Below are 24802 nucleotides of genomic sequence, written 5' to 3'. Positions count from 1 at the left end.
AAAATAAATAATCTTCCACCTTAAGAAACAGGGGTGAGGGGAGAGGTGAATAAACTAATGCCAAAGCAAGTAGAAAAAATGAAGATTAGAGTACAAATTACTAAAGTGGAAAATAAAAAAGCAAAGGAAAAAAATCAACAAAACCAAAAATTGATTTTTTGAAAAGATCAGCAAAATTGAGAACTCCCCATTTGGATTTACCAAGAAAAAAAGAGACAAAATTCAAATAACAAAAGTCAAGGCCCTGGCTGATTGGCTCAGCAGTAGAGTGTCACCCCAGCATGTGGAAGTTCCGGGTTCAATTTCCAGCCAGGGCACACAGGAGAAGCACCCATCTGCTTCTCCACCCTTCCCCCTCTTCTTCCTCTCTATCTCTCTCTTCACCTCCCACAGCCAAGGCTCCATTGGAGCAAAGTTGGCCCAGGCGCTAAGGACGGCTCTGAGGCTTCCACCTCAGGTACTAAAATGGCTCCAGCGGCAACGGAGCAATGCCCCATATGGGCAGAGCATCGCCCCCTGGTGGGCATGCTGGGTGGATCCCGGTTGGGCGCATGAGGGAGTCTGTCTGACTGCCTCCCCACTTCTAACTTCGGAATTTTTTTTTTTAAGTCAAGAATGTAAGAGGGAACATCATTACCAATCTTACAGAGATTTAAAAAAAATTTAAGAAAATACTATTGGCCTTGCTGCATAGTATGGTTGGTTGGAGCATTGTCCTAGAACACAGAAGTTGCCCATTTGATCCCCCAGTCAGGGCAGATACAGGAACAATTCAATGTTCCTCTCTCTCTCTCTCTCTCTCTCTCTCTCTCTCTCTCTCTCTCCCTTGCCTCTCAAAAATAAATAAATAAATACTATCATTGTTTTTCATAAATTATACAACCTAAGTGAAATGGATAAATTCCTATACAGACAAAAACTACCAAGACCTTCTAAAGAATAAACAGAAAATCTTAATAGAACTATAACTAGTAAAGAGATTGAATTAGTAATCAACAAAGTTCTCACAAAGGAAAGCTCAAGACCAGTTGGTTTTATTGGTGAATTCTACCTAACACGTAAGAAAAAAATGCTTCCAAAAACTAGAAGAGTAAGGAATACTTCCCAATTCATTCCATGAAGTCAATATCATCCTGATACACAAATCAGAAAAGACAATGCAACAAAATTACAAACCTATATCTCATATGAAATATAAATGCAAAAGTCTTCAACAAAATACTAGCAAACTGAATCTGTTACCATATAAAAAGATTATATACCATGACCAAGTGGAATTTATCCTAGAATACAGCTACTTCAATATGTAAAAATTAATTGATTTAGTGTTGAATTAATTAATTAAAAGCAGAAAGAACATCATTTAACAAAAATCCAACATCCTTTCATGATAAGAAATACTCAGTAAGTAGGAATAGAAGGTAACTTTATCAACCTGTTAAAGGGCATCTAAGAAAAACTAACAGTAACATTATACTTAATAGTGAGACACTGAAAATTTTCCCCATAAAATCAGGAAGAAGAAAAGTTTGCCCAATCTTGCCATTTAAATAACATTGTACTTGTGGTCCTCAGAGGGGAGGAAAAAGAAATAAAAGGCAACCAGATTAGAAAGAAGTAAAATTATTTCTATTTGCAGATGACATTCTCTTACATATGGAAAATTCTAAAGAGTTTTCAAAAATTTATTATAGCTAATAAACAAGTCTAGTAAGTTTGCAGGATAAAAGATCAATATACAAAAATCAGTTGTATTTGTATACAATAGAAAATAGCAATCTAATAATGGTATTAAGAAAACAATTCTATTTACAATAAGATTTTAAAAAGCATACTTAAGAAATTTAACTGAAGAAATAGAAGAGCTATAAACTGAAAACTATAAAACATTTGTTGTTCATAAGAAATTAAAGATCTAATAAATAAAAAATCATCTCATGTTCAAGGATTAAAAAACTTAATGTTGTTAAGATGATCATACTCCCCAAGTTGAGACACTGATTCAACACAATCCCTATGAAAATTATAATTTTCTTGTTTATAGAATTGACAGGCTGATCCTAAAATTTATATAAAAATAGAAGAGACCCAGAATAGACAGAACAATATTGAAAAAGAACAAATTTGAAGCACTTGAAACTGCCTGATTTTAAAAGTTACTACAAAGCTACAGTATTCAAAATAATGTAGTACTCTTTTGAGCATAAAGATGGACATATACATCAATAACATGAAATTAGTAATTCTGAAATAAACTTTTACATCTATGGTCAATTAATTTCTAATGATAGTGCCAAGATAATTCAATGGGGAAAGAATAGGGTTTTCAAAAAATGGTGGTAGAATAACTGAATATCCATGTGCAAAAGAATGAAGTTGGGTCCCTACCTCCACACCATACAGTAAAATTAACTAAAAATACATCAAATGCCTAAATGTAAATGCTAAAACTGTAAAACTCTGAGAATAATAAACAAACATAATCTTCAGGACTCTGGATGAGATAATAGTTTGTTAGATATGATATCAAAAGCATAAAGAAAAGAAAAAATTTGACCATCAAAATTAAAAGCTTTTGTGCTTCAAATTATGCTTTCTAGAAAGTGAAAAGATAAACTATAGAAATATGAGAAAATATTTGCAAATTACCTATCTGATAACAAACTTGTATGAAGAAAATATAAAGAGCCCTTACATTCAGTTAAAAGACAAATAATGCAATTAAAAAATAGACAAAGGTTTTGAATAGATATTTCTCCAGAGAAGATATATCATATAAATAGCCAATAAACACATGAAAAGATACTCAACATCATTAGTCATTAAGGAAATGCAATCCCAAATTACAAAGAAATACCACTTCACTCCCATTAGCATATAGGACATTAAGATATTAGGATAGTTATAATAACAAGTGTTAGCAAGGAAGTGGAGAAATCAGAGCCCTTATACCAGGGGTCCCCAAACTGCGGCCCGCAGGCCGCATGCAGCCCCCTGAGGCCATTTATCTGGCCCCCGCCGCACTTCTGGAAGGGGCACCTCTTTCATTGGTGGTCAGTGAGAGGAGTATAGTTCCCATTGAAATACTGGTCAGTTTGTTGATTTAAATTTACTTGTTCTTTATTTTAAATATTGTATTTATTTCAGTTTTGTCTTTTTACTTTAAAATAAGATATGTGCAGTGTGCATAGGGATTTGTTCATAGTTTTTTTTATAGTCCGGCCCTCCAACGGTCTGAGGCACAGTGAACTGGCCCCCTGTGAAAAAAGTTTGGGGACCCCTGCCTTATACAATGCTAATGGGAATGTAAAATAGTTTTGAGAATGGAGAACAGTTTTGTAGTTTCTCAAAAAGTTAAACTATGACTCAGCAGTTTCACACCTAGGTATATATCCAAGGGAATTAAAAGCATATATCTTTTCAAAAAGTTATATATGAATGTCCATTGATAGCAGTATTCATAATAGCCATAAATATCCATCAATTGATAAGTAGGTATTCAAACTGTGGTATATCCATATATCCATACAGTGGAATATTATTCAGCCATAAAAAAGTAATGAAGTACTAACACATTTGTTATCTCCTTGTTATTGATATATATGTTCTGCTTGTTATTTGCTGTATTATCTCCACATACAAAGATGGTATATTTGACTAGAAGTTTATTGTTTTCTAGTTTCAGCTCTGCCATTAACTTATTTAAACCTCAGTATCCCTGTTTGTAAAACAACCAGTTGGTATTAGAAGTCTCTGAAGTCTTTTCCAGCACAAAGATTTTGTGATCCTAGGAAGGAAATCACCTTCATCTCCTACTCTTCCACTCCAATACACACACACCCATAAAAAGAAACATTCAGCCATGACAACTACCCTACCAATTTTTTTTTTTTTTTTTTTTTGCCAAGAAAAGATAAACTTTGTAGCATGGCTACAGCAAAAGAGAACACAAAAATAAATAAATGTTCTGAGACTATCAAATGATCCTATCAAACAGTTTCTAGTCTGCGGTGTTTGTAAATCAGGGATTGCCTCTACGCACCATCCTGATTTCATTCCATGGAATGTGGGCCTGTATTCACAGAACACCTACTCTCTTCTGCCTTGAGTCTCCTCATTCAGAAGTAACCACAGACTCTCTGACTCACAAATATGTTTGTTTAGCTTATGTGATAATTTTTTTGAAGCTATGTGTTAGTCAAATAAGTTTGTAAATATGATATATATGTTTGCTGGCTTATAATTTGCATTGGGTGTGGGAGACAGGCTGTATGCTGGCAAGGTACTTATAGCCTAAGATTTGGTTTTAAAATTAAGCCTTTCCCACCCTTTTAATACTAAGATCTTCTCAAAACTGAGCTTTTCCCCACACCCTTGACTGTTGAATGATGTGGGGTGGTGCACTCTCATGAGGAATCCCATTTATGCCTCAGATAAGTGGCTTTGTATCAGAGACTTCCTTATTTATATATTGGCTTAAAAGCTTTAATTTCTACACTATTAAATGAGGCAGACCGAGGGCACTCTCGCTCAGATCCTGCTATCAGCATTGCAGAGGAGAGGCAGCCAAGATGGTGGAATGCTGAAGGAGAAGCCAGTTTGTACAGAGTTTGTGCAAAGAGGAGATGAGGACAGAGGTGAATAAGGCTGGTGGGGTCTTTGATTCTAGGAAACTCAGATAAGTCAGTGACTTTGGGAGCCCTGAATAGAAAGGGAAGTGTTTTCCCACTGTGTGTATTTTCTCGCCCGCCAGGTGTGAGCTAGGATTAAAGGTAATGGCCCACCAGTTCTTGGCTTCGTTGTTTCATTACCGTCTGTTGGAATCAAATGCGAACCTGCATGGGCCAGGCAGCTGTGATGGTGGCTGCGGCTATTGGCCATACACTGTGCCAATATTCTTAAGTTAGGAAATTTCACATAAATTTAAATTTTTGATTTTTCTTTAAAAAATCATAAAATTCCAAAATATTGTACCCAAATTCTCACTTGTAAAAACTGTCTGGAGTTCAATTCATCCTATCCCTCTTGATGTACTCTCAATTTGCCACAGTCCCCACCACTCCCTAAAGTTCCACATGTTGAAGTGAATTTCACATTTGCTCAGTTGGGGTTTTCCCTGTATCTATTTTTTGCTATTGTTTTTCTTATCCCCAGATAGCTTCATTCATCACTTGCTTGGCCCTGTGGCAGTTGAGATATCTCATTAAAGACAGGCTCTCAGTTGCACCAAGCACTGGATCAGCCCTGTATGAGACGGATTCCCCACTTTGTATCTCTGGTTTCATATGACCACTGCTTCCTGAACTTCTCCAGCTAGCTGCCCCACAGATAACCTTAAAACTCAATAAGCCTAAAACTTATTAACTTTTCCAAAAACCTACCCCCCACCACTGTCACACATACACACTAACATCACAAACCATTCAGTCAAGCAAGCCAGAAGAAACCTAAAAATTATCCTAAACACCTCTGGGTCCTTTCACCCCACACATTCACTCAGCTCACACTCATTCAATTCCCACAGGTGTGACTTCCTCATATTGTTCCTTATCTCCTTCTCTCCCATCCCCCTTTGGACTTACTTAGAACAGGTCTCCATCGCTTCCACTACAGTTTCCCACAAACCTTTCTACCTCTAGGCTCAGCCTCTTCAACTCAATCTCGAATGGCCATTGAGTAAGTTTGTAGAGCACAGATCTAATTTCTGCACTCCTTGTTTGACTGCTCCAGTGGAGCCTCACAGCCTACCACAGGGTAAAGGGCCAGCCCAGCCCCCGCTGACCTCCACAGCCTCACCTCTGAGTGCCCTAAGCCCCTGGACGACCTATCATCTTTCATTTTCTTGCTAAAGGCACACCCCCACGCTTTTCCTGGTGCTACACTCAGGAACTGCTTTCAATTTGTGAGGGCCTTGTTCATCTTTGAATGCTCAATTTAGGGGTCAGTGAAGCCTTTCTGTTTGCCCACTACCGTCATCATTTAAAGCTGGTCACGTTTCCCTCCCCTCCCCTTTGCCCCTCTGCATCCACCAGACTCCAGTGAGAACCTTCAGTGCATGTGCTTGCATGCTTGTTAGTCTTCTTCTCCCACCCTGTGAGTACGCGGGGGCAGGATGGTTTGGAAGTCATCCTGTATCCCCATGCCCCGCCCAGTGCCTTGCACACGGTAGCCACTACATACACAGCTAATAAAAGAACATGAATGTGTGCCTGGGCCACAAAGTTCTTACCTGCTTATGAAGCATAAAATACATAAATGGAAGGGATAAAAAATGTGAGAGAATTTATAACTAAATGTCCCCTAAGCAAGGCAGAGAAAGTAAGCAAACAAGATGGTCTCTTGTGTGAGCTCCCGCCATAGCCTCCCAGCCCTGTATCCTCTTTCCCTCCTGTTTGTAGCAGAGCAGTCTTTCCTGAACGGGAACTTGATTCGGGCTCATTGTTTTTAGGAGAAAACCTAAGAGCCTTAGGAGTCAGTGCGGCCTGTCTCTGCGGCCTCTTCTCCCCCCTTCTTCTCCTCGCTCTCCGCCCCCTAGTTGCACTGGCCTCGGGCCAGCCCTTGCAGTGTGCTGGCCTTGCTGGCTGGCATCCATGCTGTGCCTTGGCTGGAGTACTTTTCTCTCCCTTCCTCTCCAAGTGCATTTCTTTCAGCCTTTGACTCCCAAAGTGTTTGCTTCACCCTCCCTGCCTGACTTCCCCTACTGGATAGGGTAAGGCCTCTGAAACAGCCTGCACAGCAGGGCTGGACAGAGACACATGCACCCCCGCCAGCCATAGTCTGGGGCCCTCTGCACGAATCTGCACCAATACCAAATGAGAGAAAGGGCATGAGGCAGCTTTCAGCCTCTCTGTGGACAAAACGGTCCAACAAAACAATGGAAGATCTACCATAGAAGGTGTTTTAGCAACCATCTTTTGCTTTCCTGGTATATGGGGGAGTGAAGAAGCTTATCAAAACATCCTCAACTCTTCTAAGTACAAGCGGGTTTCCCCAGGGGATTTCTGGTAAATGAAGTAGCATGTTTTTCTCCCTCTCCATTACATTTCCAGGATTCTATCAGAGCCCTTAATAGCTGAAGTCTGTCATTCACCCCTGCAGGCCACACCTCAATCCAATATCTTTATCAGTTACTTATGATAAAGTATCTGATTTATCATATTAGATCCAATGACTAATGGAGATGACAGCTTCTCAGGGTGCCTTGGCCATCCCATAGGCAAAGGTCCAGGACTGGGCTCAGAGTACTTAGTAAGGAAAAGCAGGCCTTTGGCCAGACAGAGATGCCATTTCAGCGCTACTCCAGAGAACCCACACTTTCAAACACTTCAAGTGGCAACTGAATTGAACAGAGACCTTGATGGTCAGGGCCATCCCACTCCCAAAACTTGTTCTCGTCCCATCCTTGTGGGAGAGGCAGAGCTTATAAGCACCAAGATCCCCACTCCCAAGGTGGAAGAACTCCCCCCAGACACAATTAAAGAGGTCCAAGAGAGGATGTTAGTTAGATACAATGCCTTACAAGACTGAGGCCACCTATCTCTCTGTTTAATTTAGCTTCTGAAATCGTTCTTGATAATGAGATCTGCCAAGACTATTTTATTTTCTGCTGCACAGTAGGTAAGAGTAAAAGTCTGAGAGAACATGATAAATCAAGATGACAGTGATTGAAAGTCGTTATTACCTGGAATATGATTTGACTTGGTTCTTGGCCTTCGAAAATAGAAAATGTCATGGGTTTCAGGGGTCCACTAAACCTCCCCTCTTGTCCAGATCCAGTTGTCTGTTTAAAAAGATAAGAAAATTAGCATCACTCTCTATTATGAATATATTACTTGCTAATCTTATTATGGCTTCCAGGACTGATAAATGAAACATAAAACTTTAACCTGTCTCAAAGCAATGTAAAATCTAGTCAAAACAGGTAGAATGACATCTAATATTTGTTGAGGCTCTACTATATCAAGAAGCTTGCTATGAGCTTTGCATTGCTTTTCTCATTTAACCATTTAAGCCACTGCTTGAATGGAATAGTAACTCCCGTGTTACAAATGAGGTTCAGAGAGGTTAAGATACTTGCTCACTGACACAGCACATACACGTGGAACTAACTGAACAAAAGTGCGTGATCTTCTCACACTCTAAATTCTAGATGGTTTTACACCAGCTCCTTAAAACACCTCCTTTTACTTCTATTCGCTTATAAGAAAATTCATAACACTCTGGAGTTCAAAGTCTTCCCAAGGATGAATGAATTTATAAGGAAAGAAAAGAATATGCAGATGTGTTTACTACAATGCTTGCTTGACACTAGTAACAGTAAATTTTAGTCAAATTTGATCTGAATTTTTACCGTAACTTTAAGAAAAGCTTACTGTTTTAACATTTGACTAACAACCTATATTCATTTAGAAACAAATAAAAACACAAATGTTTACTTCAAGCTGTAGCCCCACAACTGTTCTAAAATCCAAAGACCCTGAACCTGAAAGGCAAACAACCCTGTGCAGATGCCCAAAATGAGGCTGAAATTGTAGTAAGTGGAGGCTGGAACAGTAAAAAGAGCTCACTTAAGTCAGTATGTGCTGAGCTCTGTCCTAAACACAGTCAATCCTATAAATTATTATCATTAGCTCCATTTTACAGGTGATATGACTCAGATGCAGACAGGTTAAGTAATTTGCCCAGGTCGTGGCAGGAAGCAGGATTCAAACCTACAATTCTGAAACTGGCTCTCTTAGCCACTATATGCCCACTACCTGCCACAGGAAGCAAAAGCAGCATAGACAACCTGGCAGAAAGCCAGTCGCATCCAGGGTATGTGGGAGGGTGTGACTCCCACCATTTTTAACCAGAAAAAATGGGGAGCATTCAACATATGCCCTTATTCCATCCCTTTGTTCTTAGAATTACTGCACCTTTGAGAGGACATGCAAGGCAGAGTGAAGCAGGTGGCACACAGGAAGTGACAGCCATCCAAAAACCCACTCATGTAGAGGCAACCTCTGGGAGGAGGGATTTAGCCTCCATATCCAATGCTGGTTTCCTCTTATTCCTTACATGGTTCTTCATACCTCCTACTTGTGCAGAAATCAGGGGTGAAGTAAGTTAAAATCAGAAGCATAGGGCAAGTTAGTGGTTTAAGAGCAAGACAGGTGAAATGAAAAATGTAAGAAGTGGGTGCGAATGGGAGAAAATTTGTTTTCCACTTCTTTAAGGAGAGAAAGTATATCCTTGCCATGGAAATACTGAGAATAACTCAAGAAAAATTAGCAAGAGAGTGATGGGAAAAATGATCTTATACTGTATCCCTTGGTTCATTGAATCTTAAGTTGATACTGATTGTCTAGTAAAGGAACAATAACAAAGAATGCAGAGGGATTTGGAATTTGGTCTCTTCTCTTTCAGTGTTGTGTCAGGCTCTTGGATTAGCTCTCCCCAGCATTGTCAACCTCTCTCCCTTGGGAAGTCAAGTGTTCTCTTTCCCTGACTCCCTTGCAGCTAGGAAGGTGGCCAACTGAACCAGTTCTGGTCCATGAAACAAAAGGGAAAGTCCGCTGGGGTATTCTGGTCGAGGTTTTGTTTTCCTGATGTAAAAAAGACAGACATAGCAGGCATTGCCCTTCACACTTCCCTGTTCTTGCTCAGACAATGGACCTGTATCTGTAGCTATGGCAGCCATCATGAAACCATGAGGGGACAAATTAGCTCAGAAAATGATGGAACAAACACAAAGAAAGCCAAGTCTCTGATAATATCACAGATCTGCTATACCTGCCTTGGATTGCTGCTTCAGGCTTTTTGTTATCTAAGGAAAATAAACCCCTATTTATTGAAGTCCTCTAAAAATATTCTGTACCAACACAATGATTCTATAGACTTCTATCTAGTTCATTTCTTCCTTTCTAAGTTTATTGTCTTCTGGGGGCTTTTCGTCACCTTTGCTCCTTTTCTACATCTTCACCAGCTCCATTAACTTCACTGGAAGGTGGGGCACAAAGAACTGGGTGCCAAGGGCCAGGTGCCACTATGTTTGTTACAAGACCAAAGCAGTGATTTCTGTAGAGTTTCTGCTTAACAGAAAATGGCCTTTATCAATTTTCCACTCACATCAGCAAATGGTCAGCCTTTCAGTTGATCACACCAGTGATGGTATCCAGAGGAAAACTACAAACCTCACAAACCAGCCTGCATTTTTCCTATGTGGATAAGCTGGCTTACCTATCAGGGAAGGAGGATACATCTCAGTGCAAGGTTCAAAGTTGAGTTTTTATATCAGGGCAACAAATCTTTCTTTCTGCCCTTTAACATAACTATTTGGGCTATAAAGATTTCAAAATCCATGTGCACACATGAGTCATCAGGCCATACGGCCAGAATTGATAAGGACAGTGTAGTGGAAATACGTGAAAGGACCAGAGGATTTATGCAGGAGTTAGAGAGAAAAGAAGAAAAAAGAATGGAACTGACATTTTTGAGTGTTTTCATTTTGAGTGTGGCAGCTATGGGACTAGACCCTCCACACACATCATTTCCTCTGGTCCTCAACAATATTAAGAGACTAACTCCCGAGAAGTCCCACACAGAGACACTGATACTGCTACAGTGAAATAAAGCCAGCCCTCTTGCATGGAGACGCATCTCTGAACCATGCTGCCTCACTACCTTCCAGGCCATCAAAAGACATGAGGAAGTGCCAGGTCTGCCTGCCTGGTAGCTGCCCTTATTGCACTTTCCAGTAAGAGTTCTCTGCATTGATTATACAGTATTAATGCCAAGTTATTCTTCCTTCTGGAAGAAGCATAGAACCAAGCAAAACTAAAATAGGTTGCTTCTCCTTGATTTCTCTGCCTCCCTCCCTATTCAGCACCCTTTTCCAAAACATGGATTACTTACTTGCTCTCTCTTCAGTGTCCTTGCAATATACTCATGCAGTGTTTTTAGCCCCCTTATGAAAACCAGTTCTCAGAAAATAACAAGAGAGCGGTTTGAAGTATAGAATATATGACTGGTAACCATTTTAAATTACCATCTCTGCTGAAGAAAACCTTATGCTAAAGGTAAGAAATGTCAACTGAACTTCCGTTCCTCGTAAGAAAAGTTCTGGGAGTAAAGGTGAGTGAAGGCAGGAGACAAGTGTATTCCACCCAATGCTCCACACAGGTAGTAATTTCCTCCTTCAAGCAGAGACAGCTGTGCTTGTGGCTGTCTCCTGGGCAAGGCTCTTGCTGTCAGCAGTGTTTAAGCAGTATTTCTTACTATAGGTAGAAATCCCAGTGGAGTGAGAGAAGAGAAAAGAAAAACTTACTTTCAACTTTTATCCAGGAAGAGAAATGCATGTCTGCTTCTTAGACAAAAAGCAGATGAACCCACTAATATCAAATTATGGTGATAGAATCTTCTCTCTCTCTCTTTGATCTCATTATTGTTTCCTAATATAAGCCCATGATATTTGATTTCTACCTTATTTCTAGAACTGTGTTGTGTGCTGAGGGTGCAAGGATGACTAAAATACAATCTCTTCATCATGAAGGTCTGCATTCATATGAGGGTATACATTGAATATTTAAAATGCTGTAGTAACAATAATAGCTGATATTTATTGAGTACTTAGCCTGCACTGATCTGAAGACTTTAAAAATACATCATCTCACTTAGTTGCCACAACATTCTAAAGGGAAGTACTCTTTTCTGCCCATTTCACAGGGCAGAAAACTGAGGTTCAACATTTAAGTAACCCAAGTTCTTTTCACTAGTAAGTCACGAGGCTAAGTTTGAACCTAAGTCTAACTTCAACACAAATTTATGATAAAATAAATAGCAAATGACATTTAAGAGCGTAGGAAGGAGACAGGAGTTAAATGGGAATGTTTGATCCAGTCTTTAAGCAATCCAAGCAATAAGCTTTGAATCCCTGGTCTTTAAAGTTTAAACTGCAGGTTATCTGCTTCTCCACATCTCACCCTGGGAGTAAGGCTCTGACAGTTTTACAAGTTTAGTTCTATTTCACTCCATAAATATTTTAAAACTAAGAAAACTAGGAAACTAGAAAAACTAGGAAACTTTCTGAGTCTTGAAATTTGACATGTTATTTTTGGATCACAGAAGAAAGGAACCAAGATTTGAGGTGTGAGCATCTAGAAGCTTCCTTATAAAGAAAAACCAAAGGCTTCCCCATATCTTATTTCATAATACAACAAATTGGCAAATGCGTGACATTTATGAGTCCCATGACTAAAATCAGGATAGCACCTTATTATCTACCAGAACTCAAGGTTTCTATTTCTCCAGGTTTCACCCAGATCCAATCTCTAGAAGCCTGTCATTCAATATGGTTAGCTCAACAGATTTCTAAAGACAAATTTAACTAGAAAACTCCAAAATATATATGGGAAGAAAAATACAGACCAGAGCAGGAGAAAATAGAGAAAATAACTTTTTGTGTGTTTCAGTGGGAATTTTTCATGGTCAAAGTGAAAAAAGTCATGATTAAGGGGCATGTATCAGTATGCTTTTATTTCCAGATTCCCCTAGCTATGCATGGATGTCTAAACCTGAGTGGTTAGATACATTTTAAACCTTATCCGAGTGCAATTGGCTTTTAAGAGCTGAGGAGAAAGTACTGACACATAACTTGTAATCATTTCATCAAAAATATCACATTGGGGCAAACTATGTGTCCTCTGTATACAATTTAATTTTGACAAACTTTATTAAAAAATGATAACCATTGTTTCCCTGGTATGAGGTAGAAAGATGGCAGAGAAAAAAAATTAGTAAATAAAGAGCACCCACTTCTCTTACCAAATAAAGTGTGAGGAGACACAAGCAGGGCAGTTGGGCTTGTGCCATTTGTTTTCTTTTATTCAATCTCCTGTGAATAAACCAGAGATAAAAATGATTAGCTACCAGGATGTTAAAATCATGTCTTTCCAACCAGAAAAGATAATTGGATGATATCCAGTTACAAACATAGTAGAATGTGATCCTTAGAGGCCAGTCTTGACTCTATATGGAAGCATGCAGTCAACATCATAAATCAAGCTCATGCTTCTTCCATTTCTTTAAACACTCTGTTTTATTATGATGCAACGTAAGGGTCTTCAATGATAAGCAATATGTATAATTTTCACTCTTATTATATAAATGTTTTTAGCAAATGCCAATGTAACTAGATGGTAAAATTTTAGAGTTCTGATTCAAAGCTACAAGTATATGAAATTCCTCAAGCAGAAAGAACCAAGAATGTTCATAATCTTTCATTCAAGGACCTTACCCATTGCCTCTTTGGTTTTCTAAACATTGATGTTAACTTTGCAATATACTTACAGGAAACATGTACTTCTTATTTCTCCTCAATCTACTAAATAAAAATCCAAATTCTGCCCTTATTCTTTTCTGTTCAATATTATTTTTTCTTTTCTTCCATGGCTTGACATTTCACAGAAATTATACTTTTCACCCTGACATATTGTAACTAACAGATTTTAAGATCTGAGGTAAATTTGCCACATGGCCTGGAAAGCAGGGTTGTTGCCCTTCATGTTGTATTAAAACAAACAAAAAACACATTCAGAGGAAGTTCAAGATGGCAGCATAAGAAGATCCTGAACTCACTTCCTCCCGTAGACACAAATCTGTAGCTACATACAGATCAATTCCCTCTGGGAAAGACCTGAAGACTAGAGGAACAGCTCCTCCCAACAACTGATAAAAGGGCGACATTGAGATGGGTAGAAGAGATATGATCTTGCCATCTCTGGCATGGCAGCACACAGACAAGAGAGCTTCTCCCTGAAGAATGAGGGGCTTGTGCAAAACATCAGGCATCCCAACCTTTGGGACCTGCACCAGAGACATAGTCCCCAAAATGCCTGGCTTTGAAAATCAATGGGTTTATGTCCAAGAGAATCATAAGGCTATTGGGAGTGAAGATTTCACTGTTAAAGGGTTTACAAGCAGATTCACTCACCCGGGGACCCAGTGCAAAGGCAGTAAGTTGAAAAGCACCTAGTAGACCATCTATGAAGGAAATTCATTTGCTAATCTTGAAGTATCTACCAGAAGTACAGGAGCTTGTTGGAACCCTCTCCAGGAACAGGGGTGCTGGTGAGGATCATTTTTTTTTTTTTTTTTTTTTTTTGTATTTTTCTGAAGCTGGAAACGGGGAGAGACAGTCAGACTCCCGCATGCACCCTACCGGGATCCACCCGGCACGCCCACCAGGGGCGACGCTCTGCCCACCAGGGGGCGATGCTCTGCCCCTCCGGGGTGTCGCTCCGTCGCGACCAGAGCCACTCTAGCGCCTGGGGCAGAGGCCAAGGAGCCATCCCCAGCGCCCGGGCCATCTTTGCTCCAATGGAGCCTCGGCTGCGGGAGGGGAAGAGAGAGACAGAGAGGAAGGAGGGGGGTGGGGGTGGAGAAGCAAATGGGCGCTTCTCCTGTGTGCCCTGGCCGGGAATCAAACCCGGGTCCCCCGCACGCCAGGCCGACGCTCTACCGCTGAGCCAACCAGCCAGGGCCGAGGATCATTTTTATATTCTCCCTCAACCTTTTTAGCACTGGCAAGCACCATTTTTACATTCTCCCCCTACCCTGCTAGAGCCAGTGCCACACCCATGGCCCCAGCAATCATTCCCATTGCCTTGCAGATGCATGCAGCCCACACAGGCAATGCCTCTTGAATGCGTGCTCTGGTGGCCAGACAGAATTACATTTCTGAGTCCCACATATCTGAAACAATCAGAAAGACAGTTGGTGGCAGGCTACCATACCCTGGGCACTACAGACAGCAGACTGAAACATATTCTCAGTCTTCCTATAAAAAAGACTTTTTTACTTATCTTGAAGCTTCAGCCTACAGGGCAGGCTTCAAGTATACCACCCAGCTAGAAGACATGGAAGTGTCCTCAGGGAACATAGGCTGGAGGATATCATCTTTGCTCTCTCCCTTCCTTTCCTACAGCTCACAAGTACCTCCCAGAAAAGAGCTCATACACTTGTGGGGAGCCCTGATTTTTGCAACTGCCACTAAGAGGAAACCTCTAGATCGCTTGGTCAGGAGGCCAGCAGGGTTCACAGTTGTGGTCCTACAATACTGTATAAACATACGTGCCTAAAAAGCTGGTGCCAATGGTGTAGCTACCATTCAGCTTGAAACTAAGAGCTCACTGAAATCCCTCCCTCTGGAACACTTACAGGTCTTGTCACACCTTCAAAAACTGGAACCTATCAAGAATGAATCAGGCTTCTTACAACAAATGTTAGAGATACAACCAAGAGACTGAGCAATAGTGTCATCTTCTACACAGGCTATTCTTTAAAAAAAAAAATTCCATTAATTTGAGAGATAGAAAGAGAAGCATCAACTCATTGTTCCCCTTAGCTGTTCTATTTACTTGTACATTCACTGATAGCCTCTTACACATGCCTTGACCAGGGGTTGAACCCATGACCTTGGTACACTGGGATGATGCTCAATACACTAAGTCACCCAGCCAGGGGCCACAGGGTTATTCTTTCAAGACTTGGAGAGAAAGCTCTTCCTCCTGATACATAGAAACAAACACAGAAAGTTGGGTAAAATTAAGAAATAATAAAATATGTTCCAAATGAAAGAATAAGAAAAATCCTTAATGAAATAGATATAAGTAGGCCCTGGCCAGTTGGCTCAGTAAATAGAGCATCAGCCCTGTATGTGGATGTCCTGGGTTTGATCCCCAGTAAGGGCACACAGGAGAAGTTACCACCTGCTTCTCTTTACCTTTTTCTCCCCCTTCTTATTCTCTTCCCCTCTCACAGCAAGAGGCTCAATTAGTTCAAGCATTGGCCCCAGGTGCTAAGGATAACTCAGTTGATTTGAGCATCAGCTCCAGATGGGGGTTGACAGGTGGATCCTGGTCGAGGTGCATGTGGGAGTCTGTCTCTCTATTTCCCCTCCTTTCACTTAAAATAAAAAAAAGAAGAAATAGATATAAGTAAACTACCTATTAGAGTTCAAGTAATGGTCATAAAGATGCTCACTGAACTGAGGAGAAGAGTAAATGAAAACTTCAACAAAGAGATAGCAATATATGAAAGTACAAAACAGAAGTCACAAAGATGAAAGATGTAATAACTGAACTGAAAAATATACTAGAGAGGTTCAAAAGCATATTAGATGAAGTAAAAGAACAAATCAGCAATGTGGAAGACAAAGTAGTGAAACTCACTCAAACAGAGCAGCAAATTTTTTTTAATTAATGAAGATAGCTTAAGAGACCTATGAGACAAGATCAAGCAGAATAACATTATAGAGGTGCCAAAAGGAGTAGAGAGAGAGCAAGGGGTAGCCAACTTATTTGAAGAAATAATAGCAGAGCCCTGGCTGGTTAGTTCAGTGGTAGAGCAATGGCCAGGAATATGGAAGTCCTGGGTTTGATTCCTGGTCAGAGCACACAGGAGAAGTGATCATCTGCTTCTCCACCCCTACCCTCCCCCCCTCTCTCTCAGTCTCTCTCTCTCTCCCCCCCTCACTCTGTCCCTCTCCCCTCCCGCAGCGTGACTGGAGCAGTTGGGCACTGGTACTGAGGATGGCTCCACTGCCTCACCTCAGGCACTGAAATGGCTTCGTTGTGACCAACAGTGCAATGACCCCAGGGGGGCAGAGCATTGCTTGTGGGGGGGGGGGGAAGATCCCATCAGGGCAAGTGTGGGAGTCTGTCCCTCTACCTCCTTAATAAAAAATAATAATAATAAGTAAAAATAGTGGCAGAAAACATTCTTAACCTGGGAAACAAAACAAACATCCTGATCCAGAAAGCACAGAGAGTTTCAAAGATGAACCCAAAATTCCACACCAAGGCACATTGTAATTAAAATGTCGAAAGTTTAAAGTAAATAGAGAATCTTAAAAGCAGCAAGAGAAAAACAATTCATTAAGTGCAAGGGAATCCCCATAGGACTATGAAGTAATTTTAGACCATTGTGGTCAGAAAAGATGCTTGATATTATTCAATCTTAAATTTATTTAAACTGTATTTTGGCTTAACATGTAATCTGTTCTGGAAAATGTTCCATGTGCAGTTGAGAAAAGTGTGTATTCTGTTGTTTTTAGATGAAATGTTCTGTATATGCCTATTAACTTCATATGGTTTAACATGCCATTTTAAATTATTGTTTCTTTATAATTTTACAGAAAGAAAACTAAAAAAAATCATGAATGTGATGAAACAATGTGATACTGAACAACCAAATGGTAATAAAGCAATCAAAGGAGTTGAAACAAGTGAAAATAGAAATACAATAGTCCAAAATTTATAGGATGCAGCAAAGTAGCCTAAGAAGGAAGTTTATAATGATATAAGCTTACTTCAAGAAACAAGAAAAAAAATCTCATATAAACAATCTAGTTTTATACCTGAGGGAATTAGACAGAAAAGAACCAATGAAGATCAAAGTTAGTAGAAGGAAAGAAATAAATAAAATAGAAACAAAAACAATAGAAAAAAATCAATGCAATTACTCACTCGTTCTTTAAAAATATAAACAAAATGACAAACCTTTCAGCTAGACTCACAATGATAAAAAGAAAGAGGGCTCAATATATAAATAAAATCAGAAATGAAAGAGTTATTTGGATTTTTGCATTTGTGTTTGATAGGGATACTGACCAGCAAAGATTATAAGAGAAACTATGAATAATTATATGCCAATAAATAGGACAACCTAGGGAAAAAAGAATAAATCTCAAGAAATATACCATTTTCAAAAAAAACAAGGGATCAGGGAGAAATAGAAAATCTGAGGCCCTGGCCAATTGACTCAGTGGTAGAGCATCAGCCTGGTGTGTGTATGTCTTGGATTTGATTCCCTGTCAGGGCACACAGGAGAAGTGTCCATCTGCTTCTCCACACCTACCCCTCTAACTTCTCTCTCTCTCTCTTCCCCTCCTGCAGCTCCTGCAGCCATGGTTCAATTGGAGTAAATTAGCCCCAGGTGCTGAGGATGGCTGCATGTCTTCCATTTTAGTCACTAATAAGAGCTCAGTTGCTGAGCAACGGAGCAATACCCCAGATGGGCAGAGCATCACCCTCGATTGGGCTTGCTGCATGGATCTTGGTCAGGGCACATGTGGGAGTCTGTCTCTGTCTCCCTTCCTCTCACTGAATAAAAAATAAATAAATAAATAAATAAACAAATAAATAATAAAATAGACCAATTAATAGTAAGGATGTTGAATCAGTAATAAAAACCTCTCAACATACAAAAGTCCAGAACCAGAAGTCTTCACCAGTGAATTCCACCAAACATTCACAGAAAAGTTAATACCTACCCTTCTCAAATCCTTCCAAAATAAAGTTGTAGTAGAAGTAATGCTTACAAACTCATTTCATAAGATAAGCAATACTTTGATGACAAATTCTGCCAAAGACACCCAAAAAATGAACATAGATGCAAATCAGCTTTTCCACTTCTGAGTATTTATTGTTTAAAAACTAATTTGAAAAGGTATACACACTCCTATGCTCATTGAAGCATTATTCATAATAATCAAGATATGATGCAACCTAAGTGTTCATTGACTGATGAATAGATTAAAAAAAACTGTAATACACACACACATACATACAGAATGGAATACAACTCAGCCATAAAAAGGAAAAATTTGCCATTTGTGAAAATACGAATGGATCTTGAGGGTATTCTGCTGTGTAAAATAAGTCAGAAAAAGACAAATACCATATGATTTCACTTATACATGGAATCTAAAAAACAAAAGAAACAAAACAAAACATAAAAGAATGCATAGATATAGAGATCAGACTGATGGTTTTCAGAGGGAAGGAGAGTCAGAGGTAGGCAGAAAGAGTGAAGGGATACCTGACCTGTGGTGGCGCAGTGGATAGCATGTCAACCTAGAATGCTGAGGTTCTGGGTTCGAAATCCTGGTCTTGCCTTGTCAAGGCACATATGAAAAACAACTACTATGAGTTGATGCTTCTTGCTCTTCCCCACCTTCTCTCTTTCTCTCTCCTCTCTCTCTAAAATCAATAAATAAAATCCTTTTTTTTTTTAATTTATGTGAGAGGAAGGGAGATAGTGAGACAGATTCCTGCATGCACCCCAATCAGGATCCACCCTGCAACTTTTGTCTGGGGCCAATGCTCAAATCAACTGAGCTATCCTCAGCACCTGAGGTTGATGTGCTTGGACCAACCGAGCTATCCTCAGTGCCCAGGGCCATTGCTAGAGCCAATCGAGCTAGTGGCCATGGGAGAGGAAAAGGAAAAGAAGGGAGAGAAGAAGGGAGAGAGAAGCAGATGGTCGCTTCTCTTGTGTGCCCAGATGAGGAATCAAATCCGGGACGTCCATATGTTGGGCTGACACTATTCATTGAGTCAACTGGCCAGGGCCAAATAAAATTTTTTTAAAAAAGAAAAGAGTGAAGGAGGATAACTGTATGGTAACAAATGCTAATTAGACTTATTGTAGTAATCACTATGTAATATATACAAATACCAAATTATTTAATGTTGTATACCTGAAATTAATATAATGTTATATAACAATTTATCTCAATTTTTAAAAATGCATTCATTTTACTAAAATTTTAATTACTTTATTACCTTTAGGGATTATGAATGATCTTTGTTGTTGTTTTAATTTTATTTACTGATTTTACGGGGGGGGGGGTGAGAAGTATCAACTCATAGTTGCTTCACTTTAGTTGTTCATTGTTTGTTGTATATGCCTTGACTGGTCAAGCCCAGGGTTTCAAACAAGCAATCTCAGCATTCCAGGCCAATACTTTATCACTGTGCCACTACAGTCCAGGCGCATTATGGATGATCTTAGTTCACTTCATCTTTAATTTATTTTTTTTAAGTTTTTCTACATTGAACTTATCATTAATATACTCAGCATAGAAAAATGGTTATTAAATTCTAGCCACTTTAAAAACTCAGACCCTGAAATTTTTAAATGCCTTACATTTAGGTAGTTTATATTTGAACTTTTCAAAGGTAAAAGTACTATCCAGTTTGGGATTCAAATAATTTAACAATAGGTTCTCTGTCCTTATGACCTTTATAAGTATAAAAAAAGATATACCAAAAGGTAGTTTATTATTTCATGTATTTAATACTTAAATAAGAACAATAAAAGAGGTACACAAAACTAGGTTATGTTATAAGAAAGATTTTAAAAATATTAATGAGAAACATTAAATAATACCAGACAAAAAACAATAAAACTGTTATTTAAGATGTTTCCAACAACAGCTTGTCACCCCTGGTTGTTTGGCATTTTTTCTCTTTCCGTTATATGTTTGTTTACTGAAGTAACAAATGCGAGGGAATTAAAATGTAGTATTTCATCAAAGGAACAATGAGTTTTATGAAATGAATAAATACTACAAGCATAGTTCAATCAAATTTTTTTCACCTATGGACAGAATGAACATTACTACGGGCGCTTAGAATACACTGTTGCACAGATGAACATTAAAAAATAGTAAGAAATGTAAATTTGTGATTTCCACATTGGGTGGCTGCCTAGGCACCCACCTTAGAGAGAATCTTGATTACAAGTGCCATTTTAATAACTGGTTCACCAAACTCAACAAAAAATTAGATGTTAGTTCTGCCGAACCAGTGCAAACCGGCTGACTCCCACCACCGGTACTGTTCCATTGTAGCCTCCCAGATGCCCTGGGAGTTAAAGAAAGAAATGAGTATTTACTAATCATCATCTATGTCAGAGACTTACAGAAGTTTCTTTACAAACACAGTAACAGTGGTGCAGAAGAAGACTCTGAATCAGAAGCTTGAACTGGAAACCCAGCTGTTGGGCAAATGAGTTACAAAATGTATATTTTCTGGTTTTGCTCACTCTTATTGTTAAAAATGACTGCTGCTCATGTGATGATGCTCTCACATGATACAGCTAACTGCCTTTCTGCTCGGGAAGGGGCTTGGTTATGCTAATGTATGTTGGGGGAGGGCTTTCGCACTGAAAAGTTTTAAAAAGAGGAGCTAGGAGGCCATTTTGAGAGAAGAGACCACTGGCCCTGGCCGGTTGGCTCAGCGGTAGAGCGTCGGCCTGGCGTGCGGGGGACCCGGGTTTGATTCCCGGCCAGGGCCCATAGGAGAAGCACCCATTTGCTTCTCCACCCCCCCCCCCCCTTCCTCTCTGTCTCTCTTCCCCTCCCGCAGCCTCTGGCCCGGGTGCTGGGGATGGCTCCTTGGCCTCTGCCCCAGGCGCTGGAGTGGCTCTGGTCGCGGCAGAGCGACGCCCCGAAGGGGCAGAGCATCACCCCCTGGTGGGCAGAGCGTTGCCCCTGGGGGGCGTGCTGGGTGGATCCTGGCCGGGCGCATGCGGGAGTCTGTCTGACCATCTCTCCCCGTTTCCAGCTTCAGAAAAATACAAAAAAAAAAAAAAAAAGGAGAGAAGAGACCACTTTGTTACAAAGAAGGGAGGAGACCACGTGGTTGCAGGGGAGGGGACAGCCACTTTGTACAAAGAAGGGAGGAGACCACGTGGTTGCAGGGGAGGGGACAGCCAGCAAGATAGAGGCATGCAGATGGGGAAAAGGAAGTAGCTGAGGCTAAAGGAGCCTTTGATTCTAGAGAAAAACTGGAAAGAATGGGTTTTGGTGCCCCTGTGTTTGTTTTTACTCATTGGCCAGTACAAGTCTAGAATAAAGGGAAATGGCCCACCATCCTCTGACTGCGCTGTTTCATTACCATCTGCCCCAATTAAATATGAACCTGCAAGGGCTAGGCGGCTATGACAGTGGCCGCGGCTACTGGTCCTAACCCAGCCTTGCTTTTTATTAGCTGTGTGGCCATGGGTATGCTACTTAATATCTCTGTGACTGTTTCTTCAGATGGAAAATATATAGCAATTACTCAATAATAAATGTGGGCTGTTAGGAGTTTTTCACAGGCAAAATGAGTGAGGAATTGTTATTCTTATTATATATATATGAGGAAATTGAGGTTCAAAGTTAAGCAATTCACCTACTGAGACATAGCTAGGAAGTGACACTGCCATTCTTCCAAACAGATCTGTCAGATTCCAAAGTCCAAAAACTCTTTTGACTCCTCCTTTACTCTATATGGCATGATAGCTGCAGAGAAGTAGATATAGGCATTGAGAGGCAGAGATACATAAAATGTATCTATTGTTTATACACGCTTTATAAATTAAGTAGCTTGCCCTAAGATTCTACAGCTATTTTAAGGAAGAGCTTGGACTAAAACCCTTATGGACAAATTCTTTTAATATTTAAAAATTAGCTTTTGCCTCAGAATTAATTTGGTTTATGTGTCTCCAAACATCACTGTAGAATTGTGTCATCATTTTAAACACAAAGGAAATATATTTCTACTGGTTTAGATTGCTTATGTGGTTTGGAAATGCATAGAAACAAATAACAATCCCAGGTTCTAGCATATTGCAATATAAAATATAGGTAAAGGAATAAGTTTCTATTCTTAAGTGTAAGTCCGATTTTTTTATATTGGCAAAATGAACATGATCAGCAATCACCAATATTTGCTTAAGGAAGTAAAAATATAGACAATAATAACACATTTGGCCCTCTTTCTCTTCAAACTCAGTAATTTTTCCAATGCGGGTCCTAACTTGCGGGTACTCTTTCAGTCTTATCTCCCACGCCCTTCCCACACCCAGTAAGCCATATACCCCGATGGACTTCGTGCCCTGAGCTTTCCTGTCTCCATGCTTTGGCACTTGCTGTTCTCCCCACCTGGCACCAGGCCGTGCCTGGAATCAATCGACGATTGATATTTGCTTTATGAAGTTGGATTAAGAGTATCCTTCCTCACCTCTACGTCTGCTTCTCAAATCTCACCACCTAGGTCCAAAGTACTCGTTTATTTTAAAAGCACTGAATTGTTATTAAAAGCTTCTATGATGTTCCAGATCCTGCGCTAAAAATTGGGATGCCTAAATAAGCAGCAGTACAGTGTCTGCCTTCATGCAGCTGAAACTGAAATTCTACTTTCTTCATGATCTCATCCCTGATTTCCAGCCTGAATTACCTTCCTTTCCAAGCCCCTCCTGCCCACATCTTATTTTTCATTGTTTATTTACATGTCCGTGTTATTGCCCCTACCAGAAAATAAAATCCTTCAAGGCAAAGCCTTGATTTTTTTAAAACTGTTATTTCTTAACCTCTTATAGCTCTTCACACTATGCCTTTCATATATTAAGCCCTCAACAGATGTTTGTTAAATTCAATTATACAATGATTTATAAAGCGTGATTGTCTAATATTGATACCCTATTAATTTGTCCAAGTTAGAAGAGAATAGATTTTATAATGAACATAAAGTGTTAAAGGAAACTAATTTGAGATTTATTTTGATGCAAAGTAATGAATTGTTGTAAAAGGACCATTTTATTTTTATATATGCTAACAAATATCTGCTTGGTAAATAGGTTAACAACTGGTTAATATATATCTTACCATCTTGAACTGATTTTTTTTTCAGCACTTTTAATTTTCCAAATACAAATAAAATGAACAATAGAAAAGCAACTAAATGCAAAATAAAAGCTTGTATTCTGACAGGCCACCAATTGGGATGGAATCTAAAAAGTAAAAGTAGCAATGCCTTTATCCTTTGTTTTGTCGTTTACATTTATTCTTATCCCTCACAGGAGGTTTCCAGTGAAAAATAGAAGTCATTATTCTCCACTCTGGTGCCTAAGTTTCATGATTTATTTGCAGATGAATCTCCCACAGAATGATGCAGTTGTTAGAAGTGCAAACCCTGACGTTAGACTGGCTGGTTTGGATCCTGATTCCTCCACTGACTCATGTCTATTCATCTGAAAAGCAAGGATGATGATAATTTCTACCTTTGAGAGTTATAGGCTTCAGTGAATTAACATTTCTAATGGTGTTTGCCAAATAAAAATTCATTCTGTCACCCAAGTTTGCTTAGTCACAACCTTAGACATTGTCTACAGGCATCTCCATTCTCAATCCCCAGCTTTCTGTGGCCCAGATAATGAGAATATTCAAGAAGCAGCCTTCACAGCAACATCCCCACTGCCAACTATTTCAAAGCAAGAATTATGCCAGAAGAGGACTTTGACCTCTTAAACAAGTCTTACCTATATTTCCTCTTTGTATGGACATGATTCCACTAATGAATATCACATCCTGTATCATAAGGATGCTAGCAGGAAACCATATTTATAATTGAAATTGCCTAAAATCATCACACTGTACATATTTAATAGATTTCCCCACAAACACTACTTGGAAAAGGACTAGAGTAGCTTTTCAGAAAATTCAGTGATAATTTATCTCAGCTACCTGAAATAGTTGATAAAATCATCTGCTTGGAAATATTGCTATTTGTCAGGGATTCCCTCAGACTCAAAGATTAAATTCAGACAGTTTCTATGGCAACTATCTGAGAGGACAAGCACATCCTTAGCAACCCAGGTCAAAGGTTTTTAGGGGGGGAGGGAATTTTGAAAAGCACCACCGCTTGTTTTAACAATGGACGACCAACAAATATGAAATCAAGTTGTTGGTCTTGCTGCCAACGGCTGATGCTTTTGTTTAATTCACTACAGCCCACAGAACACTGAAATTCCTCCATGTCTTAAATTTGTGTTCAGGCAGGATTACAACACAAAGGCAGCTAACATTTACTGAAAACAACTTGCCACATACATGCTGAGACTTCTATATGAATTATCTTATTGATTTCTCATAAGAACGCTTTGAAGCAGGTAATATCAAAATTTACCTTTTAAAGGTTAAAAATTAAAAGATGAG

The 24802-nt window shown here is 39.5% G+C and overlaps 1 protein-coding gene across 2 annotated transcripts in view; it reads right to left on the bottom strand.

Annotated features, from left to right (window-relative positions):
- The window catches only part of CDH17 (cadherin 17), a 102099-nt gene that overhangs the window by 52071 nt on the left and 25226 nt on the right, over positions 1 to 24802 (bottom strand). For both annotated transcript variants that reach the window (XM_066266056.1, XM_066266054.1), the window contains exons 2-3: positions 12802 to 12871; positions 7682 to 7780 (exon numbers count right to left, since the gene is read on the bottom strand). In XM_066266056.1, coding sequence (XP_066122153.1) covers positions 7682 to 7780; positions 12802 to 12849 — 147 coding nt within the window. In that variant the 5' untranslated portion in view covers positions 12850 to 12871. The remainder of the gene's footprint in view (positions 1 to 7681; positions 7781 to 12801; positions 12872 to 24802) is intronic.

This window comes from Saccopteryx bilineata, chromosome 3, assembly GCF_036850765.1.
Source record: "Saccopteryx bilineata isolate mSacBil1 chromosome 3, mSacBil1_pri_phased_curated, whole genome shotgun sequence".
NCBI classification, from domain to species: domain Eukaryota; kingdom Metazoa; phylum Chordata; class Mammalia; order Chiroptera; family Emballonuridae; genus Saccopteryx; species Saccopteryx bilineata.
The sequence above is the reverse complement of the archived record's forward strand: the minus strand, read 5'-3'. Positions and strand labels throughout refer to the sequence as shown.